We start from the raw sequence: 15,681 nt of genomic DNA on the forward strand, positions 1-15,681 counted from the left end.
ACAAAAATCTACATCTTCTGTCTCCAGTGCAAAAGAGAGAGCTGAAATGCCACACAAGTTTTTTTTCTTCTTTAAGTCCCATATTGCCTGAAGTTCAACACCCAAAACAGACAGCAAGTCAGAGGAATGGTTTTTTTTATGTTTTTATTTACTAAGGTTTTTATTGTGTTTTATATTGCAAACCCCACCCCTAGAACTCTTCCCTCCCTTCCCCCCAAAATAAAACAAAAAATAACAATAATAATTATTATAGTTCCACCTACTGAGACAAGCCTAGTGTTGACTGGGGTCCAGTCGGAGTAACTCAATATTGGCTACTGCACCGCTAAGAACGGGAAAATCAAACAATATCCCCATGGAAATCAAAGCAAAGGAACTCAACTGAATGAAGGATGTTCACCAGACTGGTGGATGGAACGCACGTCTACCAGAGACAGCCCTCAAGGTGTTTCTGTGCACCTCCATTTGTCTGAGTGTCCACAGGGGTTGTTGAGATTCAAGTAGCAATGCAGCAGTCACAGGACAGCCATCCATGAGGGCTTGGCATTGCTGAGCTGAAGACTTTTCCCACCTGGTTCGATTGCATTCCCAGGACCAGACAGCTCAGCTCCCAACCTCTTGCCATGCTCGCTCTAGGGGGCCCTCCAGCATGTGGGGAAACAAGACTGTTAAAGCAAATATTAAACTTAAAAAGATATTCTGAGTCTTCCTTCTAGAAATTGCCTGCTATCTTTGAGAATATGAGAGGTCTGTGAATCTGCTACACCTCCATCAATTAGATTCTGTTTCAAGATGAACCTGTACATATTTTAGAAAAGCAGGATCTGTACACTGTAATTATCACCTGCCAATCAGTCCTACAGGAGGGTCAAAACTGACATGTATTTTAAAACTAGGAGATATATATATATATATATATATATATATATGAGTGTGTGTGTGTGTGTGTGTGTGTGTGTGTGTGTGTGTGCGTGCTTCCACAGGTGCATAAATAGTTTACATATGTGTATAACTGTATACTATATATATAAAAGTATGTGTGTGTACATATATATGTACCTATACAAACACACACACACACACACACACACACACACACACACACGTGTACACACCTCCTGCCACACACACTCACACACATATAGTTTTATGTAGCTAGTAGAAAAAACAGTTCTAGATTTCCCCTAACCCTTTAAGGAAGACCAAAGCTGATGATTACATCTGAATTCTGAGCCACCAAAGCACATGGAATCAGGAATGCCCAGTAATGCTTGCAGCCACATTCAAGGTACAGGCACGTGTCAGAGTTTTGCAAACAATTTGGTATAAAAATCAGCTGTCAGCCAATGTTTTGGGAGAGAGTGGGGGAGTGGAGGTAAGGGGGACCAGCAGGATCTGTATTGTGATTATGATTATTATGTTGTTTTGGCACTGCTGCACAAGTCCTGCTTTCCTTCTGYGGGCTGGAGGGGCTTTGTGATAGCTGGAAACAGAGGGAGGCTGGACATGTTTTTCTAACAAGTGTTAGAAAAGTTGAGCACCTGACTTTTTATAGTGAGGTGGCCAGAGACACCTGTTGGGCTAAGGAAAAACAAAACAGAAAGAAAGGATTGAAATAAAAGAAAGGGAGACATTTGCTCTAGAGGTAAAGGCTGTAGCTTCTCGGTGCTGTGTGCACCCAATGGCCCCTTACTGTCTTCTTCCCACTTTAAATGCCTTAAATCAGGGGAGCCCCAAAAATCCAGCTCAAGGAGCCTGCCAGGCCCCAGATGTGTCCAGTGATGCTGCAACTGCAGGGCGAGACCAGAGCCAACGCAGGCTGTTATTGCTGGTGAAATCAAGCAAACAATTTCAATCCCCCCATCAGAGGAGAAGCATGGACCATGGCTGGCCAAATTTCTGGTTTGAATCTTTTTTAATGGTATAAACATAGTTGCAAATCTGAAGGATTTTTGGCTAGGCACCAATATTACCCTCAGTGCCTCAAAGCTCAAACTCCCCTGGGCTAAGGAGGAAGAGGGCTGGAGTGACTGAACCCCTCTTTTGGATCTTATTCTCCCCGGTTCTTTTCAAAGCAGTCAGCCCATGGACACTGAGACATTAAGACTGAGAGAAGGTTAAAGTGCTGTCTCTTTCTCCATCCCTCCCCTTGCTTTGCACACCCCAACTGGGAATGCAGCACACATGCCTTCCAAACCACGGAGAGGCTGAGGGTTGGGCTCTTCCGCTGGGGCCAGCAGCCTGGCGTGCTGGCACAGAGATGGGACTTCTCCTCCCACAACCCATGATGCTTATGGAAATACAGCGGGGGTATGCACTGCTCTCCCTATGACTTATAAGTATTATTTCTTGTTCCCACTAGAGCATCAGCGGAACGAGAAAGAGACAAGCATCTGTAGTCAGGCTCGTCCATCTCCTGGTCACCTTTATCTTCTTCAGATGGAGTCCAAGAAAGAGACAAACAAAAACTCAGCCCTTCCGCAATCCCTAGAGGGGACCGCATTAGTGAAACTCACCCCTCTTCTTGCTTCCTCTGCAACCTGCTGATCACAGGAGAAAACCTGGGAGGAAGTGAAACTTTCTTATGTGCGCAGTGAGCCATCCAAGTCCCCCCAGATCTAGGTGCTGCGGGCCAGGTTCACAGCTGGTGCAAAGCGGTGCGAAGCTGAGGCCAGCCAGAGCTGTTCCAAATACACCAGCTACGGGCCTGACCTGATGTTCCCTTTTATGGCCCACGTCAACCTTGGATCTTTGTCTCAACAGGAAAACCATTTTTGGTGGCTTCTATGGCTGATCATTCATATGTTCCAGCTCAGGCACATGCCTTGTCTGTGCGTTACCTCGTTGGATTAAATTTTCCAATATCCTTTTGCTCCATGTATTAAAATATTCTATAAAATCAAGTGACCAAAAATCTATAGCTCTAAGAATACCTGGTTATCTTCTTTTTTTGTTGTTTTTTTCTGTATTTTTGTTTATTTCTAATCACAGTTAAACCTAAAGAAAAGAAATGGGGAAAAAAAGAGAAAAAAAAGAAAAAGAAAAAATGATTCATGAAGTCTAATCAGGAACTGAATTGCACGGCTGACATAACCAGCTTTCAGAAGGACTCCTCACAAATTGGAGGGCAGTTTGGATCTGACAGGTTCCAGATCCCCTGTGAGCACTATGGATTCTTTCCGCCCACCAGCAGTCAGAGAAGTAGCGCCTGCAGCACTGGCCCCAAACACCAGTGGATGCGGTAAAGAACCTGAGGACATCTGACGTGGTAAAGTCACACGCCCAGGAATTGAGCTACAAGGCTTCCCAAGAAGTCCAGCCCCTCCACCAGGGAAAGGAGAGAAGCTGGAAATGGATTCCCTAGAGGAATGAGGAGAACTTTGGCTCAGCGTCTGAGCCAGCTCTTGGGGCAATGATGGCTGGGAAGCAGAGATCAGCTTGATGTCCTGGCTCAGACGTCCTGGTGGCAGGGGTGGCGTGCTCTTGGACTGCAGGATCTGAGGAGGTGGGCTGGCGGTCTGAGACAGAAGCAGAGATCCGTGAGAGCCTGAGGCCCCGGCAGGGCCACACTGAAAAGTTCTTGTTGCCACTGGGCTCTGACTAGGAGGACTAAGGCCAGAAGGGGTATAACACGGAGAGGCAACACCAGACTGTTGTAGTGGAGACATGGAGGCAAAAGGTGACCTTTCTTGGTGGAGCTGGGCTATCGTTCCAGTTAAAGATCCTAATGCACTTGGATGTGTTTGGCACAGGCCTGAGGATGGACCACCAGAGGCCTGTGCCAGCTGGCTTAGGCTGGAGGATGGAGAATTGGAAGAAGGAGGGGGTTGGAAGTGATTAATTCCCCCCAAAGTCCCACTGCCCGAGAGCTGCTGTAACTGTCCCCCCTGCGGTGGTCTTGTGGTGGGCTGAAACTGGTTGAGAAGACTGGGGGGTGAATTTGATGAGAGCTGGGTGAATGATGTCGATGGGGAGCTAGTTGTGGCTTGCTGGAAGTGCCCAAATCCACTGCTGGAAAGGGGTGGCTGCTGCTGCTGTTGCTGTTGCTGCTGCTGCATGGGTTGACCTGTCCCTAATGGTGATCCAGAAGATGCTTGTTGGAACTGGTTCAGTCCCACTGAGGATGTGCCACTCAAAGCTGGCTGGCTGGAGCCAGCTGGAGGGGATCCCACTGAGGCCTGGTGGAACTGGCCTAAGCCGGCAGAGGCTGAGAATCCTGCGAGCTGCTGGATGTGGAAGGAAGAGGATGAAGGGGTTTCTGCTCCTGGTGTATGCAGCTGGGATGGAGTACTGGAGGGAGAGCCTACAGCAGAAGGTCCAGTTGATGGGATTAGAGACTGAAGCCTTTTCAGCTGTCTTGGAGTCTGACTGGATTGCTGTCCCAAGGAACCCAAGACAGACACTGGAGGACGGAAGATGGCTGTTGGGAGACGAGGGTGGTGGGTCAGAGCTATAGCGACAGATGTGGTGGCTGCTGCAGCTTGCAGGGGCGCCTGGATCAGTGGAGTCCAGATGACAGGGGTGGGTGTGGATGCAGCTGCAGCAGCAGCGGCAGCAGCAGCCTGGACRTTGTGAGCACAGTGTGCCATCTCTCTGTCGTGCTGCACAATCTGCTGGATGATCTCATTCTCCTGGTAGTTGAAAACACCCGAATTGAGGTCATGTTGGACTTTATGCAGCAGAATGGAATTTTTCTTACCTGTAGAGAAAGTGGAAAGAGAAAGAGTGATTCTGATATGTAAAAGCAAAGGAGGCATCCTCAAAGATTCATGCCAGACTTTCCTCAAATTGTTGGCACTGTCTACCTTCTACCTTTGTAAGGAAACTGTGTTGTCACAGTCTATTTGCTCCAGCAACAAGATGGCACACAACCCATCTTCTGCTTTTGTGGTATGACYGATAGACTTAAAAGATCCCACAAAACCATGCCTTACAGGACTCTGTCTTAGACAGCAGAGTCAATWTTGAGGAGTTTGGGAGACTGGTAGTAAAAAAACATAAATCTGGAAGGTTCTCATTTTGTGCTTCACAATCTAAAAAGAGAACAGAAGACTGCAATTTTTATGTTTGCAAAGAAAAACCTTAACAACATAGTTCCAGTGAAGCCTGCCTGAGTCTTCAGCAACTCTCCAGTTGCTTTATCTGTCTCAATGAACTTGTTCACTTTGAAATCTCATACCAGTCTGGTAAATTGTTAACTATTTCATCCAAGCAGGCTTGGAGCCATCTCATCTATGCAGGTCAAACTTGTCTTGCAGGTGAAGTTTGGTGTTTGTTCCTACTTTGTCCCAGATTCAAGTCCTGGCCCTTATACAGTGTAACAGAGAGCTTTTGCAATCAAACATATTCTACAAAATATTGCTGAAACTAGGACCAAATACTGCAAGTTTTTCTTGAAGAAGCCTGATACTTTCCCAAAGATGTAGCCCACTGTTCTCTGGAATTATATACTATATACTCAGCTTCAGATTGCTCATGGAAGAAATCCTCAGCTGAAATGTAGGTCTGTTCGATTTATATATGTTAATTGGGCCTTTCATTAATGTGTCCTTAGCTAATGCCCAGCACTTCTGTTGCACTCAAGATCTTGTTATGCTTGAAAATAATCACCCCATCATCCTCTTCTATTGGGCAAAGCCAGGCACAGATCAGCAAAGTGATTTATCTCARGTTTCATGACAAATTGAATCCCAGATTCCTGCTCTCATCACGTTACTCCTCATTGCTCAGTGCACCCTTGCTAAGCTAGTGAGCTGGCTCTTCAGTTSCTGCTTTGCAGAGGAAAAGCCTCCAGTGACTGAGCACCAAGAGAGCAACTCATGCACATGGAGTGTTCCCAGCAGAAAGGGCTCAGCTGCCAAGCTAAGGTTTGTGGAAAAATACAGTATCCCCCAGACAGTGCCCTATTTTACACTCTGTGCTAGGCCAGACTCCAGCAAGGACACATGTTGGAGCAATGTGAAAGATTATGAATGAGAGCCCCCTTTCCCCATCCTAGAGGGTCTTTGCAAGTGATACAGTCCAGGAACAGGAGAGGACCTGTGGAGAAAGCATGGGGAGATCCACTGCAGCCAGGAACAGATCACACTGTTCCCTGTGTGAACTGGCCCACTTGTAGCTTTACTCTTTAGGAAATGGAATAGGAGGATAGAGAGGTCCTTGGGATTTGGATGCTTAGCTCTGATCTCAAACCATCCCAGGGTTCAAAAGAAACATTCTCCCCTCCCAAGTCATTTAAAYGCATGTCTTTTTCCTTAATAAGGATGGTCCTTCAATATCTAGGAGTACTGAAATGTTAAGGTCATGGTTAAAACTTGCTATCTGAGAATCTCACGGCACATTGCAAACCATTATGGGTGAAATCCTGGCTCCAGTGAGGTTACTGAAAGTTTTGCCATTGACTCCAGTGGGGCCAGGACTTCATCCTAAGGCTCGCAGCTCCCTAGGAGGAAGAAAGTCAAGCACTTGTTTCTAGCTGAAGGGAAATTTCCCTGTGAATAAGGGACAGAAGGACATCACATGCCAGAAAAGCTCAGCTGGCCCAAGCGAGAGCCCTCAGACATGCTGCAGTTACCATCTTACGTGGTTGTGAACTTCTAGCCCCAACTTTAAGGAAACTACAGGCCAGTGAACCTCATGTTCCAGCTGGACATTTTAGCCTGCAGCAAAATATTAGTTCAGCACTTTATCTTTTCAATGGGCTGGAAAATATGGCGTAATGAGTTTGTCTGGCCTTAGAGCGCACCTAGCACTGAAGGGACACGCTCCTGGAGTGAAGGACCAAACCATTCAGTGCAGGGGAGGAGTGCTGCCAGTGATGCCCTTTCACTAGAGCACAATGCCTTCTCCAAGGAGAGGATTTCTGATGTAGACAGGCGCTCTGCACAACAGCTTTCGTATCTGCATTCCCCTAACATTCTGAAAATGGGCATTGATTTATGAGGAGCTAGTGCCTATACACTGGATTGAATGATTTTCTTACAAAAATAGGGTTCATTAGATGTCCTGTGCTTGCCTTTTCAAGGACCCTGCACCCTGACAACATATGCCAGTTTGAACGGATGACAGCACCTGCATATGGGCTTCCCTTTAGCTTTTGCTTCTTGAGGCTGGTAGGAGTTGAAGGGTTCAGCCTACTACACGCACAGCTCTGTGTGTGTGTGTGTGTGTGTGTGTGTGTGTGTGTGTGTTTGCATGCTGGGCTCCCTGGTTGTGTGTCTGTACACAGCTCATTTTGTGGCTGAAGCTCAGGGGGTGCGTGTAGAAGGGTCACCTCTAGAAGAAGCACCAGCCAGTTTGTATCAGAGCAAAAGCTGTATTAACCTTCCTCCTGAACCAAATGTATCCTCAGGCTCTGCACCCCCTAGCAAACCTCTGCTCTGATTCAAATGTCATTTCTGCTGGCTCCTGTCTGCTCACTTCTGGTTCCTATTCAGGACCAGAGCAAACAGACAGCATCCTGCCAGCCACAGGGGATTTACAGAGCACGAGAGAGCTGCAGGTATTGAATGGAGGCCTGGATCTGGAAGGGCTTCTCTTTCTGAATTGTAATCCCCAAATCATGTCATCCTTTAAAAATTAAAGGCTGGCAGCACAGCTCATGCCAAATTACAAGTTTCTTACAAACAAAGGCTTGWCCATTAAACTTGTCTCCACTCTTTCATGAAACCACAACTTTCATGATAAGTCAACTGTTGACTAAGCCCACGGTGTGATATTTGACTTTATCCCATCAGATACTCTGAGAAGAAGCTTCAATCTTGCATATGCTAGCTGCACCCCTACTAAATAGAGTTTAAGCTGGTCAGCTGACAGTTTGCAAGAAGGAATGGTTAAGCGTGGCTGGCCATACTGTGGAGTAGTTCCCAGTGAGATTCCAGAGAAATCGCCTTTCAACCCCATGCTAGTCGGAGCTCAGATCTTTGTGCACAGATGACACCCAGATTGGTGGGGTTTTTTACAGTATGGTGTATTATCTTTTATATCTGTAACAGATGAAGAGTTAGAGTTTAAGGACATGACTCTTACTGTAGCCAGCTGTAAAATCAAACAACTGGTAGCAGAGAACTTACTTAAACCACACTCAGAAGGGGGTAGCCGGTGTCCTGAAAAGCAGTAACTAACTCTGAAAAAGGCTTGGTGGGGTCTTGAATCTAACTAGCTGAGTTCCAAAGCTACCTCCAACAAAAGGTGGGACACATTGCACAAATAAGGAGGAAATTATCAAGCAGAAGAAGGGAGATACTAGTCACTACCACATATAATGCTAGGAGGACCACTGGCATACAGTGCAATGTCCCAGTTCTAGTGGCTGGCTGCAAACTTGAAAAAGCACAGAAAATATCCACAAGAATCAGACTTGGAAAACATCAACAGATAAGGAAGTACAATGTATTCAGCTTTTTCTCATAGAAGAGGTGATGCTATCACAGGGGTTGGTGTAGAATTTGTTTTTTGACAAGTCCAGATGAAAACTAAGGAGCAGATTAATCGTAATAGTAGCTAAGCACTGGAAGAACAAACCAAGGGGTATTCCTTCACATTTTAAAATCGAGAATGGATCTCTTATAAAGGAGGATACGTGGTTAAAACAACTGAGAAGAGTGTGATACGGTAATTATTGGCTTAGGTTCCTTGCACAGGGCTGTGCAAATGCTCAGACCAGGTAAAGCTTGAAATCTGCAGCTCCCTGGTCAGCCTTTCCAGCGGGCTGAACTGCACCATAAAACCAAACCGCTGAAATGCTGGCAGAAGTCTGATTCTGGATCTGCAACTGGTGCCTGGGGGACATGTCTGCTGTGGGTAGCGCTTTGGGATGCTTAATGCGTTTGTGTTTTCCCCACTGCTAATCACTCCCTCCGAAAGAGCAGAAAGGCATATGGACAGGTGTTATCTTTGAAAGAAACACCAGCCGTGGAAGRCCAAAGCCAGAAAACAGCGTTCTGAGCTGCTGCGTTACTGCATCCAGTACTRCTCCAGAGGGGCTGGAGAGCCTGGCTTCACTGCAAGCGCTGGTGTAGGATATTTGTACAGTGCTGGTGTTATTGTATACCAGACTGGAACAGCCAGCACTGGGTATCCCCATGGCAGACAGATCCTGATTCTTCCTGCAGTTCATGTAGCCAGTTACACCAGGGGGAGTATGAATGTCAGCTTTAAACTCAGAGCATTTTTGCAGTGAATATACAATGAAAGGGAGTGAATGGGGCATCAGGGAGTCAGACTGAGCATATGCAATGCTTTCCAGGCAGTATCTTCTAGAATCACACACACACTCGCAAACAAATGGGATCCCAAAGAGCTGCTTAACAGAAACAGAAATACTCATCATTCCAAGTCAGGAGAAAAAGAACAATCTATCTACATAAAATTGATGGGTAAGAAAGGATCTGGCCAGCACACTTGAGGTAAAGAGGGATTCAGACTGCAGGTTTGTAATCATCCTCTTTCTGGAGTTGAAGGTACAAATCCCAGCATGGGCAATCTGTAGCTATCCTGCACCACTGCAAGGTCAGGATGCGGATGGGAGACAGCACGCTGAGTTCAAAGCAGTCAGGCAAAAAAGCTGCCCTACCACATTTGCTCTCATGATAACATACTGGAGAAAACCAGGCTGAGAAGGAATGGCTAGGGGTACAAGAATGAGAAATGTTGTAGCTGTTGCTAACGCAGCTTTCCAAAAAGCTCAATACCAGCAACTGTTCTGTGTTTCCGTCATCACAGCGAACACCTCATCTCACTCTTTAATTCCATGTCACCTGTCTCTGGCTTCTGATTTGCTTGTCTGTGCTTGAATAGCCTGTAATTTCCACGGCTGCCCTCAATCTGGACAAGAACCCAGAGTGATGTTAATCAGAGCTGCACGGATGAATTGCGCGGCCTGATGTTTTCATAACCGGAGCTCTTGACAACCCAGAAAGAGCTGAACAGCAGACCCTGGTTATCCTTGGGAGTGCACTGAATAGAGAACCTGCTAACATCTTCCCAACATGCGTATTATTTACTGAAAAATGATTTGATCAAAGCTCCTTAAACTTATGTTGCACTGACAAAATAATTCCAGCAAAAACCCTGGAATGCTTTGTTTTGTTAATTTTTAAACAGAACATTTCAGTCTTCCTTGGAAATTACACTACATTTTAATACTTTCCTCAGCCCAAGTCAAACAAAACTATTATTTATCAAAACTGTTTCATTTGATCAATTTTTAATTTCTTTTCTGCTTTACAAAGAAAATCTCAAATTTTTGCTTTTTATGTCTCCAGAACATTTTACAGAATTACTGAAAATGTTCCTTTTTATTTTTGAAGGGGAGAGGAATTTTTCAAAACCATTCTTCAAAATTGTAATTGGCTAGCAGACTGAAAAATTGTTTCCACCACTCTAATTAACTGCATCATTTACATGATGCTTCTACACAGCGATATAAGTCTTATCAGTTGCTTCTGGGGGAAAGCCTCCTTCCAGCCAGCACCAGTTTACAACAGGCACCCAGCAGTGTGCTGCTGGGACAGACATTTTCCTGGGAGGTTTGACTAAAGTCCTGCAAGAAACGTAAGCCAACACTGGAATGAGACAGGAGGAGTGAGTTTGCTTGGGGGCCAGTGGTTCTGAGATTATTTCTCCCCCTGATCTTATTTATGAAATTGCTTTAGTTTCAAATTCATTTTTCCTGCCCTGGATTTATTGCCACTGCACCTGCCTCGAAAGGAGATCACTAAATACAGCAATCAGAGGAATGAATGGCTGATTAGTCTGGCTCTGTGTAACCCTAATTGCAATGACTGCAATAGAGTCCTGTAGTCTTGCTACACCAGTGAGAGGCTTCATTAGGGGAGGGGAAGGGGCAATCTTGCTTCCCCTTCAATTTAATCATGGAAGCACAGAGGCTATATGTTATCAGGAGTTCCTCCTCCTATGCTGTTTATGGCACAGGAACTAAAATGCTGAGCAAAGTCTAAGATACTCGAATAAACAATCCACCCAAGCATGGCCTCTAAACCCCCAAATACTATGCAAATTTATTGTGATTCTAAGGAAAGCAGTAATTTTAATTCATTACATTTTGTTGACATGTGCCATGAACTGGAAATCCAGCAAATGTTTTGTTTTGGAAATGTCAAAAYGTAAAGGATGTTGACCTTGGCGTCCTGGCACTGGAGAAGTCTGTCTATCCGGTCTATAAGACAATCTAGGACCCTAGGCCAACCTGAGACTTGGGGTTTTCAAGTTCTGCTGCTGGGAACAGCTCTTGGGGGAAACTGGTGAAACCTGAGGCATTTGGAGATCAATAATTTTAATACACCTTTGTTTCATCAGAAAATTTCTCTCCAGCTCTATTTGTGAGCTCTGGATTCGGGGACTGTCTTCCTGTTCTGTATTTGTACATGATACAGCACAGGAGAGCCCTGATTCATGCTCCTGGGCACTCTCCAAATAAATCAGGAATGGACCCCTGGATGAKCTTCATGTGAGCAGACACTGGGGATGGGGCGTTGCCATGAGTATTGATTAATCAGAGTTTGGAAGCCTTYGGACATCAAGTCAGTCTCCAAGAATTTTAAAGGGCTGTTGCCAGCCCCAGAGCTGAAACCCTGGAAAGCTGTGCTGTGTTTGGGWTGTGTGGCGAAAGGCTGGGTCTGGAGCAGGGGCCACCTCCTCAGGAAAGCTACTCATTCTGCAAGGCTTAGGGGAGGCTTTGAAGTCACCCAGCTTCTCCATGAGACTACACTGACATCACCAAATTCAGCTCCCCAAAGACATTGGTTTATAGAGAACAAGGAATTAATTCCATTTCAGCAACTCCCGCTCTTGCAGAGCTCGGGGGAGAGCTACAAGAACTGTTTTGACGTGTGTGTGTGTGTGTGTGTGTGTGTGGCTACAGTAGGGGATATATTTAAAGCTGGGCGCTGCAACTTAGTGTGGTGTCCTTGCTAAGGGATGATTCCCAAGGCAAGGAACTCTCTGCCTCCTTTGCTGAAGAAACTGTTTCTGCTGTTCTAAGTGTTGGCCCTGGGTGGATCACATCTTTCCAAATCATTCTGCCACGTTACAAAATCCTGCTCAGATCTGGACTCAGGTCCTCTGAGGTGAASAGCTGCTAGGTAAATGCTTCCACACATCTGTCTCTAAAGGTCTCATCTGCTTTTATGGGGGAAAAGCRCTGCTTTTCACCTTTCCCTGCCTTGTGCTGCTTTAGTGCTTCTGGTGGAGCAGGCAGTTATATGTCTCTAAGCACCTGGGGACGTTTTAGAGGCATTCATGCAGCAGCAGAAACCAAGCTCAGATCCCTTTTATCCAAAATCACAGYCACACTGACCTGAGCTCATGGAAGCCATTCCTTAACCTCAGCAGACCTCTGACCTCTGTACATAGGGAGAGCCTCAGCCGGAGCAGGACCCCAAGCGAAATTTGGACTCAGAGGCCCAATTATTTTTTAAAAGARTTAAGATGCCTGTCCTCTCTCCCAAGAGCCTCTTCCATGGCTGACACAGCTCACCATTCCCAGTCCTATGTCTCCTGAGTTCTTCACTCTTAACCCCCTTTCTTTCCTCAGGGAGACCTACAGCCCCATTCTCTTTTCTTCCTARCTGCTTAGGACACATGTTCCCTGCCCCTATCATCCCATGTCCCTGCCTCCCAAAACTCCTACTCTGCATCCTCCCCAGGAGACACAAGTCTCAGCGCTCACTTAGGCGCTACGTAGCCGGCATGGGAGCCATCAGCAGCTACCCCATATTGCAGCTCCCCGTGCTTGGTTACTCTGAGGTGTTGTAGTTCAAGGCCCCTTACCCTGCTACAGAAGAGAGATAAGCAGCCTTTTTTGTGTCAAGGGACAAGTCTCTACTCACAGGAGTTTCTGTAGGGCAAGCGGCGTGTGACAACCTGAGGAGGGGAGGACTGGATGATTCCCAAGCAGCTACTTAGGCTGGATGTACCTCTGAACAGGACTGAGGGAGCTGTGTAAGTGCCAGCTAACAGAGCAACAGGAGCACAGTTAATGTACTTAGACTATAAGGACTCAACAGCACAATTCATTTTTTTATTCCCTTTGTACAGCTCCTAGCACCATATGTTTTTTTTCCATGGCTAGACAAAAATAAATAACATTAACTAGTACTGTGGATTCTAATCCGTCCCCCAATTTTTCTCACTGCAACAATGGATTAAACACAGGAAAAGAGAAGAGATTTAGAGCCTGAAAGATGCTTCTAGCAAAGCTGCCAGAGCTTTGAAGTGGATTGGGGTTTGTGAAATTGTGGAGACTAAACTAATAGATGTTGCTCCCTTAACAAAGAATTGCCAAGTCAGATATCCTCAGCTGCAGATAGCACACAAAGAAAAAYGGAGAAAGGGCCATGTGATTTCATAAAAAGAGCCAGCACTCAACAATAATTCTTCTATCAAAATATCAAAATCAGCTTTCTGTTGTTAAAATTCTGCACAGACACAGGGGAAATTAGCTGTGACTTTATGTTCATTTCTCTTTTCRTTCTGTCTAAGTCCACCGGCTGCAGTTTAAGAATTCAGGCCACCGAATTGCTTTTTGAATTTGCATGTATTTGAAATAATCTCACTTTATTAGGCTGGCTTATGCCCTGGCCTGCTGTCAAAGTGGCCACCCCCTGCCACATGGTTACTTCTCCAAGGCCYGTTCTCTTCTTATTATTCATGCGACGGGGTGCTAAATAACCCCCTCAGATCGCTGGTTGCAGCAAGAAGCTCACAGCACAGTGCAGGTATGAAGGTGGTCTTGCCCTCCTCCGCTTATGGGTTACCTGGGTTCTGGGCTGGTCGTAATTCACCTTGCTGCCATCGTCCCCAGAGGGGCAATACAGCAACTGGCAACTGCAGGCAAAGCAGCCCTGGACGTACTCATCACGCTGGCAGCTTGCCACAGCTGCTTCTGMGCCCCCGGGGAACCCTTCTGCAATGGGACGATGTTGGCTGGAGGGTCTCCACCAGCTCTTGCCACTGTCAGAGCCTTAGAATCCGTGTATACAGGGAAATYAGCTGGATCAGTGATTTCAAAATAATTCTTAACTCCTAGTATACATGCTTTTTTCCTAATCAAGCCCGACTTTCTCTTAAATTTCTCTCAAAATTAACCTGTAGTAAACTGCATTAACTATCATGTAAAGGTCMGCTCAATCTCAGCAGCTTCAATTCTGAATAAGAGCATCCACACAGAAGTTGAGTGCACTTAACAAATCTGCTCTAGAAATTAATTTAGATTAACTTTTCTGAGAATCTGGCTATGTGAATACACTACAGACTTGACGTGCAGTTCTTGACAAACTGCTCTACAGTAGTTGCATTTCTCTCTTGCTAAAGCCATACCATTTGAACTCTGGTGGCACATTTAAGTAGAACAACATCCCCTTCTCCCCTGCTTTGTCCTCACCAAGCCTGTCTGGAGCTAAACCTGTACATATGGGTGTATTGCAGGAAAGCCAGACCCTATATGGAAAGGGAAATGAATTGTATCAGGGTAGAGCCTGTTGGACTGGAACAGTGAACTGAATCAGTTGTCTTATTACCATCTTAACAAACAATAATTAGTTTAAAGTTTAAAATGGACAATTCCCTATTTTTCCAAGAGGAGGTTTTCCCTCCCTGTACAGCTCAAGCCTTACTGATTGCATCCCCTCTCCCATAAACCTATTAGAGATCTCCCTAAGTAAGCGGCACCTCTTTCAAGAGATAGAACGTAACCTTTAACTGGGCTAAACTGCTGTAGGTCAAATGATACATAGAGAAAAAWGTATCATCTGATAAATCTCATAATAGTTAAACAACATTTAAATTAAATTAAGCCTATGATGTTCTTCCCTCCTGCTCTTTACACTTATTCCCATCATACACAGCTCTGTAGAACAAACACAGAACATACAGAGCAAATATTTTGTGAATATACATGAACGGGTGTAAGAACTGTGCAATTCTGGAGTGTTTGTGATGCCCTGTGCTGCCTGAAGCACAGTGTCCTGGCCATTACCTATTGCTGGAGACTAGAGCCAGAGAGTCTTCTTCTCCTCAAGTGGCAGGAGTGCTTGAGCCTGGAGCCAAAGCTCCTGCACTCAATTCGCAGTGCCCTACAGGAGCTGACAGCTGTGAGAGGGACACATCCTGGCGGACTCTGGACTGATGACATTCTGGCACTGGTTTTCTGCCAGTTGTGTGCTTTGCAGTGTGGTCTGCAGATAGCTACTGGAGTGCACTCAAGGCAGGACGAGTTTCCCAAGTTTAGAGGTGCAGGAAGGAAGCAGGTCCTACTTTATGTAATTAAAGAGGTGTTTGAAAATTATTTAAAAAGGTGTTGGACTGGGAAAAATGTTATCTGAACAGGTTTTTTATTTTCCTGCAAATAGCCAGTAATTGTGGATGTGGCTCTCTCAAAAGTAAAAATAATCTGGTGCCTCAGGGGACTCATGGAGATGGGGAAACAAATATATTGCATCTCCTACCCCCCCCAACTCTCTCCCTCAAAATCGGTCCTGCTTGGTGTCTCCCAAGTATCCTTTTGTGGTACTTGTGACACCTGCCTAAAAGACCCAACTCTTCCCAGAGAACTTGCACCCCGTAAGGTAGACTTGTTTGGGAAAAACTGATGTGACCAAGGTCACCTACAAGGTCAGCTGCAGGTCTCCTGAGATCTCATTTATCAGTTCCTACTGCCTC

At 45.6% G+C, this 15,681-nt stretch overlaps 1 protein-coding gene across 2 annotated transcripts in view; it reads right to left on the bottom strand.

The window, feature by feature from the left end:
* Positions 1–3,113: 3,113 nt before the first annotated feature.
* The window catches only part of HCN4 (hyperpolarization activated cyclic nucleotide gated potassium channel 4), a 112,100-nt gene continuing 99,532 nt past the window's right edge, over positions 3,114–15,681 (bottom strand). The window contains exons 8-9 of one of the 2 annotated variants that reach the window (XM_026068384.1): positions 4,119–4,699; positions 3,114–4,025 (exon numbers count right to left, since the gene is read on the bottom strand). In XM_026068384.1, coding sequence (XP_025924169.1) covers positions 3,114–4,025; positions 4,119–4,699 — 1,493 coding nt within the window. Of the gene's footprint in view, positions 4,700–15,681 lie in introns of both variants that reach the window. The other variant, XM_026068383.1, reaches the window with a different exon arrangement.

Source organism: Apteryx rowi, unplaced genomic scaffold, assembly GCF_003343035.1.
Source record: "Apteryx rowi isolate R43461 unplaced genomic scaffold, aptRow1 scaffold_27, whole genome shotgun sequence".
Taxonomy (NCBI): Eukaryota; Metazoa; Chordata; class Aves; order Apterygiformes; family Apterygidae; genus Apteryx; species Apteryx rowi.